At 27.6% G+C, this 14,771-nt stretch overlaps 1 protein-coding gene across 1 annotated transcript; it reads left to right on the top strand.

The window, feature by feature from the left end:
• Positions 1-283: 283 nt before the first annotated feature.
• Positions 284-10,358, top strand: LOC111898139 (amino acid permease 6). Its single transcript, XM_023894057.3, has 7 exons — positions 284-442; positions 567-800; positions 969-1,062; positions 1,268-1,482; positions 1,681-1,826; positions 9,057-9,284; positions 9,775-10,358. The coding sequence occupies exons 1-7, from the start codon at positions 352-354 to the stop codon at positions 10,195-10,197; spliced, it is 1,431 nt and encodes a 476-aa protein (XP_023749825.1). The 5' UTR covers positions 284-351; the 3' UTR covers positions 10,198-10,358.
• Positions 10,359-14,771: the final 4,413 nt, after the last annotated feature.

Genomic DNA, 14,771 nt, shown 5'->3' with positions numbered 1-14,771 from the left:
AAATAAATAAATAAATAAATAAATAATAATGGTTCCTACTAATTTTTTATCATACATAACAATTCATGTATTATATAATTGTACAATACAATATTCTAAAACACCAATTATTATGTATGAAAAAGATTATTGTGAAAAGATCATCTATTTTATTTTCTGATGTGAAATTGGTAATTTTATTTATTTATTAGAATAATGCATAATACTGTAAAAAGTGAATATTAAAAGTTTGACTTTTTTTCTTATTCAATTCATTTGCATTAAATGGTATCTATGACGCTTTTATAACCCTCTCTTTCTCCCTTTAAAACCCCTTCAAACTCCAAACTACGGAACACAACACACCAAGAAATGGCTAGCACCACCACCGCATCAAGTCTGCAAATCAACAACGATTTGGCTCAAAAAAACCTCGATGATGATGGTCGCGAAAAACGAACAGGTTTTATTTCTTTGTCTAGCTAATAGTAGTAGGAGTAGTAGTGCATGCATGATATGGATGTTTGTGATTTCTAATGAACGATTGATCGATGTGGTGGGTTGGGTTGGGTTGGGTTGGGTTGCAGGGACCTGGGTGACTGCAAGTGCACACATTATAACTGCGGTGATTGGGTCGGGTGTGCTGTCTCTAGCATGGGCCATCGCTCAATTGGGTTGGATCGCTGGTCCAGCGGTTCTCATGACCTTCTCTTGCATCACTTACTTCACCTCCACCCTTCTTGCAGATGCATACCGTGCACCAGATCCAGTGTCCGGGAAGCGTAACTACACCTACATGGATGTGGTTCGAGCCAGTCTAGGTCCAACATCGATCTCTTCTTTATAACATCATGTCTTTATTGTTTGTTTTTTTTGAAAGCAAACTTTATTCAGAAAAAATAAATGAATACAAAAGGAATTACAACATAAAAAAATAACATCATGTGTTTATTGTTTGTTAACAAGGGTAGAATTGTCAATTTTTATAGGAGGGAGGAAGGTGCAATTATGTGGGATCGCTCAGTATGTAAATCTTGTGGGGATTACAATTGGATATACAATAACCGCTTCTATAAGCATAGTGTAAGTAAATAAATAAATGACATGCAACCACTTCTATACATTTATATAGTAACAAAGTAATTACTATAATTTTTTGTACCACTAGTATTATACATTATAAATGAAATACTGCAAAATGGAAATAACTTGGAATCCTACATGTTTCAATCTTGATATTTTTTAAATGTTAAAATAAAATTAATATTATATTTTGTTTTATTTTCAGGGCAGTGAAGAAATCGAATTGTTTCCATGATCACGGGCATGGAGCAGACTGTAAACCGTCGAATTACCCCTACATGATTTTGTTTGCAGTAATTGAGATATTGTTAAGTCAGATACCCAATTTTCATAAGCTATCATGGCTTTCGATTTTAGCTGCAGTCATGTCTTTTGCTTACTCTCTCATTGGACTCGGCCTCTCGATTGCTAAAGCCGTTGGTAAATCTTCAAAATACAGATTTTCTTTTATCATCAATGTTCATCACTATGACTATTTTTAATTTACTGTTTTTCTGGTTGTACAAATTAAAAAAGCTTATTCGGTTTAGTTTTATTTTTTATTTTTTATTTTTTTTTGTATATTTGTGGAATGATTCTTTTATGACTTTTGTAAATTACGTATGTTGAAATTAATAGGGGACGGGCATGACGCAAAGACAGCACTAACAGGTGCAGAAGTAGGACCACTTTTATCCAGTTCAGAGAAGGTGTGGAAAACATTTCAAGCTGTTGGAGACATTGCTTTCGCTTATGCCTACTCAACTGTTCTTATCGAAATTCAGGTTTTTATCTCATACTAATTACTTTTACTTTTATGAAGTAAACTAGGTGTGAGACCCATGTATTACATGGGTTTATTTAAAATAAAAATTAAATATAAAGTTCTAAACATTTAAGAAGTTTGAATCTATAAGAAAAATTAAAAAAAAAATTAAATTATAAAAATTCTAGTGTTTTTTTTTCTCTTTTAAATTTAAAGAAATAATTTAGATAAATAAATAAAAGAAATTAATAAAACTTTAACTTGGTAATTTTAAAATTAGAATGAAAGCTCATAAATAAAAGTGATATGCATTTATTATTACATTTAATATTACGTGAAATTTAATAAAATGGAAAAACCATAAAATGACATGTGGAATGAAAATTAATTTAAAATTACCACAAAATTACATGTGGCAAAATGAATGAGAATATGACATATGGCAAAAAGATTTTTATTTATTATAGTAGATGTGAACTTTTTAAGAGTTTTTCCGAAATTTAAATTTTAGCTTTGAAAAATCTAGAAATAAAGGAAAGAAAAAAGCTTTATTGAAATTATGAGTTTAAAACTTTTATATTATAACAAACAGCGGGTAATAAAACCCCACTTGAAGTAGCATCTAAAGAATAATTATTATTATAGAATAGGTTGCCTTTAATTTTAATCACTTAGTTTTATTTGTATGTCATTTAAATAATTTTATAATTTTAAAAGTTTATAACTAATTTTATCAACAAATAAAAACTATGCATATTGGAACAACTATATTCTAAAGTTCAACAGTCACTGCCATCTATTTTTGCTCAATATACCATATAGCCATATATATAAACTTGGGTAATGAACATTCAGTATTGTTTGATTTACCCATAAATTACTTTAAGTTGTTCATTATTCTTTGAATTGATCTTATGCATCCACACTCTCTACTCAGATCTCTTATTACTCTAAAGTGAAAAATCTCATTTAAATCTAACATCACATTATTTTCACACTTTTTTATCATATGTTCTCTCTTCCTCGTACGATCTACAACGACCATCTACACCCTCTAGAATGAAAATCTCGCCTATGTCCTGAGTAAATGTTTGAATCCATCACAATCTTATTTCTTTCAGTTTTTATTTGATTGAAGTCGCTCCTATTGTATTTTTTAACTCTTATTTTTTGTACCTTATACATTAAAGGTATATCACACCAACATTACAACATACTTGTGTGACCTCAATATTCTGTTTTTGCTCATTCTGAATAATATTTAGAACCATTTATGAGATAATGACTTGAAAATATAACAAACTCTCAATTTTATTCATATTTAGTCATTGAATTTTTTTGTGCATGATTTACCATGAATTATTTGAAATTGTTTACATTTTACCTTTATAACCGGTTACAACCGGTCATAAAGGTAAAATGTGACAATTTCAAATAATTTAGGGGTAAATCAAATACGAAAAAAAGTTTAGTGACTAAATGTCAACAAAGCTAAAAGTTCATTGCCCTTTCAAGTCATTATCCCTACAAACTTTGATTTCATTCGTAATTAAGTACAAGCATTCAATTTACTAACCAAATACCTAAAGGCAACTCTAACATTATAAATACTTACAAAATATTGTTAACGAACTACTAAGTATATATGTATTGAGTTTTGGGCAAATACCATAAAAGCTATAACATTTTCACGCGTAATTAAAAAATATCCAATTATTTTTCTTTTGGTTGGCTCTTGTCATAAATGGGACGTAGAATTATCACTCTAACTCATTTAAAAGTTTTATGGTTACCTTCGTTATTTTTTTATTTTTTTATTTTTGCAAAACCAGTCCTAAAATTGCGTTTAAAGTTCAAATTTGGTTTTTATAGTTTGAAAAAAATTACATCACATGTCCAAAACTCGGTTTATGTTTTAAACTTCATTATTTTCATTTTTTTTATTTTTTATTCAAAACTAGACTTGGTTTTATAAATTTTTTCATTTTTTTAATATTTTTTTTTCATTTTTTCATTTTCGCATTTTTTTTTATGTTTTTCATATATATATATATATATATATATATATATATAGATATAGATATATATATATATATATATATATATATATATATATATATATATATATATATATATACACACACACTATACTTTATTTATTTTCGTTTTTTTATACACTATCATATATTCTTAAATTTTACACATTCGTATTTTTTTAAGTTTTTACGTATTTATTTCATATTATTTTTCATTTTTTTATCTTTTTTTTTTATTTTTCATAAATTTAATTTTTTTTCTTCACCGTTTTCAAAAAATGCAAAATGTGTCCACATATTAGAGTATATTATATTTTTGGTGTGTTGGTTTTTTTGGTTTCCTATTTTTTTTTTATAATTTTGGTAAGTATGGTTTTGTAAATTTTTGTGTTTTTATTCAGTTAATAAAAAAATTATATTTATATTTGTAATTTCGACCCAAGTTTTTTTTTTTTTTTTTTTTTTTTTAGTTCTTTAGTGTTATTATATTTATATTACAAAAAAAAAATCAAACAACATGTTTATTGAGAATCAACGTTTCAATGTGTGATATTTACGATTTATAATTAGTAAAATAGGGGGAAAAACTAAAAATTATATAATATAGTAACTCACAAATACGAAAAAAATATGAAAAAACTTTAAAAAAAAAGGTTCAAGAAAACCAAAAATACGGAAACACCAAAATTGTAATATACTCTAATATATTAATACATTTTATAATTTTTGAAAAATGTCAAGAAAAAATTATCAAATTCATGAAAAATAAAACGAAAAAATAACAAAGTTAAAATACGAAAAAAACTTTAAAAAATAAGAAAAGTGTAAAATATATTAATATAAAATAGTATATAAAAAAGAAACTAAATAATATATATATATATATATATATATATATATATATATATATATATATATATAATAAGAAAAATATAAAAATACAAAAAATGTAAAAATAATAATAATAAAAAAATATTAAAAAGATTAAAAAAACAAAACAAAAAAAAATACATAAAACCAAGTTTAGTTTTGACTAAAAAATAAAAAATAAATGAAAATAAACAAGTTATAGAACATAAACCAAGTTTTTTTTAGGCATGTGGTGTAATTTTTTGCAAAATGCAAGGAGCAAATTTGAACTTTATGTCCAATTTTAAGACTGATTTTGAAAAAAAAAATATTAGAGTTAACCATGAAACCTATTAAAAAGGTTAGAGTGATAACTTTAGATCTCATTTACGGTCAGAACTAACAAATAAAAAAAATTAGTAGAACTTTTTATCAATTACACACAAAAATATTGTCGTTGTTTTGATATTTGACATTGAATTTTTCCGACTTAAAACGAGTTTTAAATTTGAGAAATGATATTTCTATTTTTTTTTAACATCCACTTCATAAATTTACATTTTGTCTATTATGTCTTTTCAAACCACCATCATTGTAATCTCTTAACATTTTTTGTTTCTTATTTTGAGTTTTGTAACCTATTTTAATTTTTATTTTATACCTAGAAACTCATGTTTATGGTTACCCAATCCGAACCGTAATTGGCTTTATTTTTACTTATATTTTATGTTTTATTTTATTTTAATTTTGATTTATGCATAATAAAATTCAACTATTCATAAATAGCCGAACCAAATCCAGACAATTAAAAACCAAACCGCAAAGATAAAAAAAAGACAACTCTAACAAAATAACCCCACTAATCGGTCTTGAAAATAAAAAATCGCATTTGCAATTTGTAGTGTGGTTTTGACCAATAAAAACACCGAATCACACTACACGTGACCTTAATGACCACTTTTTTTTTTATCATTGCGGTAACAACTTAGATTACATATTTATATGAGTTTTAACCGATTCTTGTATACCTAGTTTGGTGTTGGTATCACATATGCATGATTTTCTTTATTTAATGTTTTCTTCAAAAATTTAAATAATTTTGTAATTTATGTATACTTTATATATAGTGAAAAACATAAATTTACTAAATGTATAGTGAAAAGAAGAAGTGGAAATATAGTTTACATGTTTAAACTTTTCGTTTACAAAATCATATTTAATAATTACTAGTATAGTTACTTATTTAAAATAAAAAAACAACAGTATCACAATTCAGAAAATTCACAAGATGGTAGTAATCAATATCAGTAAGAAAATAATTTATGTTTTAATCATATAATTTGTCTGTTATGTAGAAAACATGAAAGAAGAAATGAGGTGTGATAAATGTAGAACGTACGTTCAAATAGTAATGGACATCTGTACCAATGTCCTTATTTTCCTCGTATCCAAAAGACCATTTTAAAATACACATCCAAAACCATCTACATATGCTATATACCAAACCTTTCAAGACCCGTCTTTTATATTGTCACCTTTATTCTTGCATACATAGCTGCTTTCAATGGAACTTTAATTTGGTAGGTGTTACTGTGTTAGGTTTGATATATATATATATATATATATATATATATATATATATATATATATATATATATATATATATATATATATATATATATATATATATATATATATATATATATATATATATATATATATATATAGAGTTCAATTGAAAAAAAAAAATGTTGAGAATGATTTCATCATTCTCAGACATATATTTATTTTGCAGCAAAACACTTAGGCGTACTGGCGGAAAATGGACAAAGGATAAACATGTATTTTCCAACCAAACATGGTTCCTTAAAGGTTGTTGCTAATAAGACACCTCTTCGACACCCTATTGACCACTTTTTAAAAAGTCAACCAATAATTAACTGTTTATAATCAGCTTTTCTGAAAAACAATGCAATTTCAGCCAATAAAAATATTTAAAAAATTAATTAATGTGTCCATATTGCAATATGGGGTGTCTTTTTAGCCAACCCCTTCCTTAAACTATGTTAATCATTATATATATATATATATATATATATATATATATATATATATATATATATATATATAACATTTTTTTTGTTTTTTTGATTTTTAAAAAGCCATTTTTATCAAAAAATTATTTTAAATATTTCAGAATTCATAATTTTTTATTCTTTATAAATACACATCAATATTGATATAATTTTAAGATAAAATAAAAAATGTAATTTTTTAGAGTTTCATCTCTCGTTATTCATAAGTGAATAAAAATCTATCAAATTTTTATTATAGTATATTCGTTATTCGTTTATGAATAAAACGTATGTTTAACTTTTTTATAGTTTAACTATCGTTCATATATGAATATGATACGTAATAAAATTTTCTTATTTCAAATATATTTTTTACATCATCTTTTGTCATATATTCTATTTATATTTGAATAAAACGTGTATTAGTTGTCGCCATATTTTTATATTCATATATGAATAAAACATTTATCGGATTTTTGTTACAGTTAATTTGTTATTTATATATGAATAAATAGTATAAATGATATTTAAACTATATAAAATTAATTATGTATTTTTATTCATAAGTAAATAACAAATGTCCTGTAACAATAATTTATTGTATTTTTATTCAGTTATGAATAATGATAGCTGAAAATATAAAAAATAAATTAATTTTATCTTAAAGCTATATCAATATGGATGTCTATTTGTAGAAAATAAAAATCATGAATTTTAATATATATTTAAAATCATTTTTTAATAAAAATAGCTTCTTAAAATTTAAAAAAAATGAAAAAAAAAACTATGTTTTTTTATATATTAAGGTAATGATTAACATATTTTAAGGAAATATGTTTTGTTGGAAAACAAATGTGTATTCATTTCATATTTCCGTACGACGGTGACTTTTGCGACAAAAATAAATGAGTGGCTGGAAATGATTCTCCATTCTCAACATTTTTTATTTTCTCAATTTTATATAAAAAACAAATTATTTTTATCTTAAAGCTATATCAATATGGATGTGTATTTGTAGAAAATAAAAAATCATGAATTTTAATATATATTTAAAATCATTTTTCGATAAAAATAGTTTCTTAAAATTTTAAAAAAATGAAAAAAAAACTATGTTTTTTTATATATTAAGGTAATGATTAACATAATTTAAGAAAATATGTTTTGTTGGAAAACAAATGTGTATTCATTTCCTATTTCCGCTGGTACGACGGTGACTTTTGCGACAAAAAAACAAATGTGTATTCTATCGGCGGCACTCATCAAATTGGTAGGAAATAAATGAGAAGACTTAAAATTTATAAAAGTTTGAAAGATAAAAATATTACTACATTCTTTAACCTTTAGACTCAATGCAACACATAATTTATGAGACTTTGATTCATGATGATATGTTTTCGTTTTTGAAAACAATTACCAAACATATTAAATGTAAAGAATAAAAATAAAGTTTTAAATTCTCGTGGACCATTAAATCATGATAATCAAGCATCCCTGCCTTCAAATGTGCTTGTAATTTTCAAAGAAGATGTGGATAGGCTACGCTAGATTGGGGTTCCGGGGTAAGAGGTAGGTGTGATTTGATAATAGCCAACCATTTTTGTAAAAGAATGACATGCTTATATTCTCTTTCGCCACCTTCAACCACTGATTAGGCCATGAGGAAATGATGACACGTTTACTTTTTATTTTGTCAATTATATATATTCATGACACATAAATTTTAGAGATCAACTAAAAAGACATCTCATTTATCGTATAAAGATATTTTATTTGGTTTTTGAAGTATTTTATTAGTTAAAATTGTATTGTTTTTGTAAAAAATTAGTTCCAAAAGTTAATTATATGTTGACCACAGGATGCCTAACGAATATCAATTTAGTTGCGTCCAAATTTTACCATATTACAAGCTCAAAAAGTTAAAATAACATTTTTTTTAAATTGCATTCAGAAGTAGAACAGAAAATATGTTCTCTCTCTCTCTCTCTCTCTCTCTCTCTCTCTCTCAAAATATCATTGGCATGTCACCATAGTTGGGTGGTGGATGCCGAGCTTGCCAGCGGCTTGCCGAGTTTAATGCAGAACCACTCCCAAAAGCCGAGTTTAAGTGTAACCAATATGAATTTTTTATGTGATTTCACTTATTATGATTGTTTAGGTTTGGTCATATCTCTTGGGGTGTCAATCGACTTTGTGTTCAAATTCCAAACATAAATTATATCACTTGCTTTAAAAAAAAAACATATCAATAATATATATTTTTAAAAGTTTAATGACATATTCTAAATACAGGACACATTGAAATCATATCCACCGGAAAACAAGATGATGAAAAGAGCATCGCTAATTGGTGTCTCGACGACCACTTTGTTTTACATGCTTTGTGGCTTAATCGGTTATGCAGCATTTGGAAACGATGCGCCAGGCAACTTCTTAACTGGCTTTGGATTTTATGAACCCTTTTGGCTTATCGACTTTGCTAATATATGCATTGCCATCCATCTTATTGGCGCATATCAGGTATTTTCTTATTCATCCCGTATTTGAACCTTAAACCTCATGAAATCTACTTACCTCTTAGAAGAGACTTGAACTCTCAACCTTATAAAAAGATACCCAAACAAGTTAGATATAGCCATTCATTAGATGCCCAAAACAAGTTAGATGTAAAAATGTTGCATAACTATGTGATAGAATGAAATGTGATATCATATTTTGTTTCAACAATAACTTTGTTGATTTTTTTTAAATTTCCGTGAAAGTGTTATAGTTGTCTAGAAATCCAACACATAAACTAGCTACTCTTAACATTTCGACTTATGAGTACTTCACGAGGAAGTTAGATTTATTGTTAGAAAAATATATGTCTACAAGAAGCTAAACCAATGTTTGGATTGAAACTTTCATACTATTGTTGGGTAGATTAGGACAAGGGTGAAACATTGGTGCATCAACAAACATTTAACCTAAAGTTTTATTATTACTGAAAGAAAAAAACTATAAATTGTAGGTATTTTGTCAACCAATATTCGGGTTTGTTGAGAAGAAATGTCGGGAAAAGTGGCCGGAAAGCAAGTTCATAATGACGGATCATACTATTAATGTGCCATTTTGCGGAGAGTACTACTTCAACATGTTTAGATTGGTGTGGAGGACAACGTATGTGACGATAACTACACTAATTGCAATGATTTTTCCTTTCTTCAATAGCTTCTTAGGGTTGATCGGGGCCGGTTCATTTTACCCTTTGACAGTTTATTTCCCGATTGAGATGTATATTGCTAGAGCCAAGATACCAAAGTTTTCATTCACGTGGGTGTCGTTAAAGATCCTGAGTTGGACTTGTTTGGTAGTTTCGTTGGTTGCAGCAATTGGATCTGTGCAAGGGCTCGTGACTGACCTCAAGAAGTATCAACCCTTCAAAACTGAATAGAAGCATAAACGATAATAAAGACTGCTATTATTACTAACTACCTGTTGTTTTTGCATATGTCGGTTGCTCACAAAAATTGTTAGCAATTATGACAAACTCCCTATAAATAGTTGAGATGTAATGAAGCTATGAGAATATATGAATGGTTATTGTTATGGTTACGGTATGGTCAAATGATTATGTTATAGTAATATTTCCTAAGGTGTTATTTCTTGCAACCATATATGGTAATGATATATTTTACAGATGATGTATATATATATATATATATATATATATATATATATATATATATATATATATATATATATATATATATATATGTGTGTGTGTGTGTGTGTGTGTGTGTGCTTAGGTACATAACAACGACATATTCCCTAAGCCCATATATATAGAAACCTCCATACTATGTAGTTTTGATCCATATATAACCAAACTAATCATGCTATCTTATTTACTATTCTTCGTTAATCATGTAACATACTCGACCAATCAAATTTGTGTTATTTTTCTTCATTGTGTCTAAGAACTTAAAGCATTAAAAGTCGTTGACCATTTAATCAATCATACTAAATTTTAAATGAAAACTGATAAAATAAAAGATAAAATAAGAACATTCAATAAGTCAATCAAGCTTTTCACAAATCATTCGATATAGTTTTTCAATTGAAGGAGAAAACTTTTGAGTTATATTCATTAAAAAATATTGATTTTTTTACTTTCCTATAAACTTCAATGATGTTTTGCAATAAAAAGATATATAAATGATCATTTTCATTCCATAATCTATTAAAACAAAATTAAGAGAAAATAAAACTGTATTTGTTTAGTTTAAAACTATGTTATTTAAAAGGTTCGAGACCTTAACTTAGGTACATAACAACCACATATTCATTATATATATATATATATATATATATATATATATATATATATATATATATATATATATATATATATATATATATATATCACATAATATTAATAAGCATAAAAAATAATGAAAAAAATATGTAAATCCATGATACTACTTTTGTTAATAGAGAAAAACACTTCATTGAAAAAGAGACTTATGTATTATAGCTACGAATTTGAGAGTGAACTCAAAATCACAAAATAATAATAATAGCATGGTCCTATATTTTTTTTATGTAAATATAACTTAGAAATACTAAAAAGAAAAGGAACAACACACAAAACTAAAGTTATAACAATAAAATCAAAGTGATGAAAACAATGATATCATAGAGCAACATCAAGAAGAGTAATCTTCATGAGTAAACTAGAAATTGCTGCCAACTTGAGAAACAACCTCAAATAGCAACCAACATGACAAGCCGCCTTAAAAATATCCACCTCAACAGAAAAGACATAAAACTGGCAGCATAGAAACAACAACACCTTACACTTGGAAAAACTAAACGAAGTCATCGAATTTGCGTTGCCTAAGACATAAGAAGGGAAAGAACATAAATAAAGTAAACAACACAAGGAACATGCTCTTGAAATAGCTTAAAGTATGCATCTTAATTGAGCAGCACCAAGATATATATATACAAAAACCCTAAAAAACCCCTAAAAACCATAAAAATGCAAAACAAAAAAAAATACTTAGAGATTACAAAACTTTTTTTAAAATTTTTTTATAAAAAAATCGCAGGTTTTTTAATAAATTGCTAAAAATAATTAAAATTTAAAAAAAAATAAAAAAACATTTAAAAAAAATCAGCGAATTTATTTAAGAACCTACGATTTTTTCATTAAAAAATTAAGAAAAAAAGGTTTGTGATCTCTAAGTATTTTTTTGATGCATTTTTATGATTTTTAGGGTTTTTTGTTTTCCATAAAACCTATACATATATATATATATATATATATATATATATATATATATATATATATATATATATATATATATATAAAACATATGATCCTATATAATTCCCCAATTAAGTACAAGTATTGATTATATTTATTAATAATCATATTACTTAATAAATAATAAATTAATATTTACTTGTTATAAGGTATGGTCATATGTAATCATATGTTATTAGTAAACCAGATATATACATTATATTGGACCTATTGAAGTCCATTAGACATATAAGTGTACATATAGTAATATAATAGAGTGTGTTACACATCTTCTTCAATCTCTCTCATACAAACCGTCCATACTAGTACACGTATAGATAGTTTGTGTGCTTTGACTTCTTTTTAAACCACTTAGCTTACTTGAAATTTATGAGATCATTTAATGAAATTATGGGTTGCAATATGTGTGTAAGTCAAATAAGTGAAATAACTAAAGCTAGTAACTTTTATCTTCTTCTTTTTGAAGCAAAAGCTAAGAGTTCTCATCCCTCTCCTCTCTTGTCCTCTCTCTAGGAATCTTGTTGTGTAGTTTTTTGTGCTTTAATTGGTTCTCCTTTGAAGACTTATTTTAGATAAGTCTTAGAGGCTTAAGAAAAACTATAATCAAGTGAAGGACTAGCATCTATTAGTGGCTTGGTGACTTTTTTTTGTAGATACATATAGAAAGATTCTTCTTTTAATCTTTTCCTTCTTCATTAACTATCAAGCATTCCCTTCAGGACTCAAATTACAACAAAGGTTTTTATAACCTTACATCCTTTGGGGTTGTTATTTTCTTTACAATCTTTGCAAGTAAATCCTTTGGTAAGTATAAACTAGTTTATGTTGTTCAAATTATAAGAGTCTTATGTTGCTAATATTGTGTTTTAGAAATATTTGTTGAATAAAAAGCCAACAATTTTTGGCAAAGCATTCTTGCTAGCTTGGTTAGAATTTATGAATATTTGGATCATCTTGGTTTTTTGAAAATATAGACAGTTTGTAACAAGTTATGGTTTGAAAAAAAAAAACATTTTTTTTATAAAAACCATAATAATGTCAAATTTTGAAATACTAAAATTATAAGTCTAAAATGGTGATTTTGAAACTTATCAAAACTCCGAAGTCTTAATAATAAGAGGAAGTTTTGTTAAAAGATATATAAGGTTCTATAATGTTCAAACTTCAAATTTAATATTAGATATAACTTTAAAAAGTGATTTTTTGAAAATGAATATGATGATTTATTGGATGCATGCAATAACCATGTTATCTAATAGTTTCATTTTATTTACTTTTTTTTTTATAATTTATTTATCATATTTCATTCGTAATTTAGTTAATTCACATGCATATTTTCCCTTTTTGTTATTTTGTGTCTATTTCGGGTGCTCTTTAGTTTCTTGAGCATAATTGCAGGTTTTTGGAGACTAGCAGAGCGGGAATGTGTGAGATCTTTTGGAAGCGATTGGGCTTAGAAGTCGTCAAGAATTTTGGGCTTGATAACTGTGGAGGTGATTCATGGAGTGGGCTTGTCAATTGTAGGCTTGTAAGATTTGAACTTTAAATTTGCAAGGCACGGGAAAATTTTCAAATGTGTGGAGATCGATGTTCGGGTGTTTGCAGAAGCTTTGAGTGATTTGGAGAGGCAATTTGGGCTCAAATTGATGAAATCTTGAAGAAAAATGGGCTAGAAGCTGATTAGACTCGAACTGGGCCAATGGTGTAGCACCTGATTCCTGGTATGTATTCGTGGTTATTAAATTCTTTATTTTGCATAATTAGCCTTGGACTCGGCGCGTTGAAGGACTGACTCGCCGAGTAGAAGCGGGACTAGACGCGGGATCTACTCGGTCTACTCGGCGAGTAGGTCCGATGGACTCGGCGAGTAGACCATGTTTGGACTTAAACCCTAACCTGGGTGTTTGCACCCTATTTAATCGATCTAACCCAGCCTCCACTTCCCTTAGCACTCGCAGAGACCTGTAGAACAAAACCCTAGCCTCCTTTGTGTCCATGTGAGTGATTGCTAGCATTTTGAAGGTGATTTGGGGCTTGGGAGAAGAAGGAGAAGATTGAAGAGTGCAAGAAGGGAAGAAGATCTGGAATCTACTATGTGAAGGGCTTCTATTCAGGTAGAAAAGACCCTAACTTGATCTTTAGCTCGTTAGTCCCCTTTTTGTCCCTAAGAAAAGAGGTTTTAAGCCCTAAGAACCTAAATCTTTATGTGTTTATGGATAATGTTCTGCAAGGACTTCGGATTTGGACCTTTTGGACTTCATAGTAGCATAAAGTCTCTGTGGTTGAGGTAGTGAAAGTCCCCATTGAGTATAGGACCTCTTGTATAGCTTGGAGGTGCATATTTGAGCTCATAGGGCCATGCATGCACGTAAAGTTTACAACTTTACGTGGTAAATGAGCCCTAGGACCATGGATCTGTGGTCTAGAAGTGTTGCATGTCCCAGATCTGGCCTACTCAGGAAATGGGTCGAAGGACTCGGCGAGTCCCAAAGTGGAACTCGACGAGTTCTATGAAGATGGTCGTCGACTCGGCGAGTTGGACGAACAAACTCGGCGAGTCCTATGAAGATCGCCTGGAACTCACCGAGTAGTTCTTCAAACTCGGCGAGTAATATGGACATCCACAGAACACGGGGGGTTTAAGCGTCGAAGGCTCAACCCTTCGTACCTATGCACGGAATTAACCGTTTAACGTA

Source organism: Lactuca sativa, chromosome 9 (assembly GCF_002870075.4).
Source record: "Lactuca sativa cultivar Salinas chromosome 9, Lsat_Salinas_v11, whole genome shotgun sequence".
Taxonomy (NCBI): Eukaryota; Viridiplantae; Streptophyta; class Magnoliopsida; order Asterales; family Asteraceae; genus Lactuca; species Lactuca sativa.
The sequence above is the reverse complement of the archived record's forward strand: the minus strand, read 5'-3'. Positions and strand labels throughout refer to the sequence as shown.

Excerpts from the sequence above, each read along its gene's own strand:
- LOC111898139 (XM_023894057.3), top strand. The coding sequence starts at position 352 with ATGGCTAGCACCACCACCGCATCAAGTCTGCAAATCAACAACGATTTG. Across the intron at positions 1,063-1,267 it reads ACCGCTTCTATAAGCATAGT|GGCAGTGAAGAAATCGAATT; the intron begins GTAAGTAAATAA and ends TTTTATTTTCAG. Across the intron at positions 1,483-1,680 it reads CTCGATTGCTAAAGCCGTTG|GGGACGGGCATGACGCAAAG; the intron begins GTAAATCTTCAA and ends TGAAATTAATAG.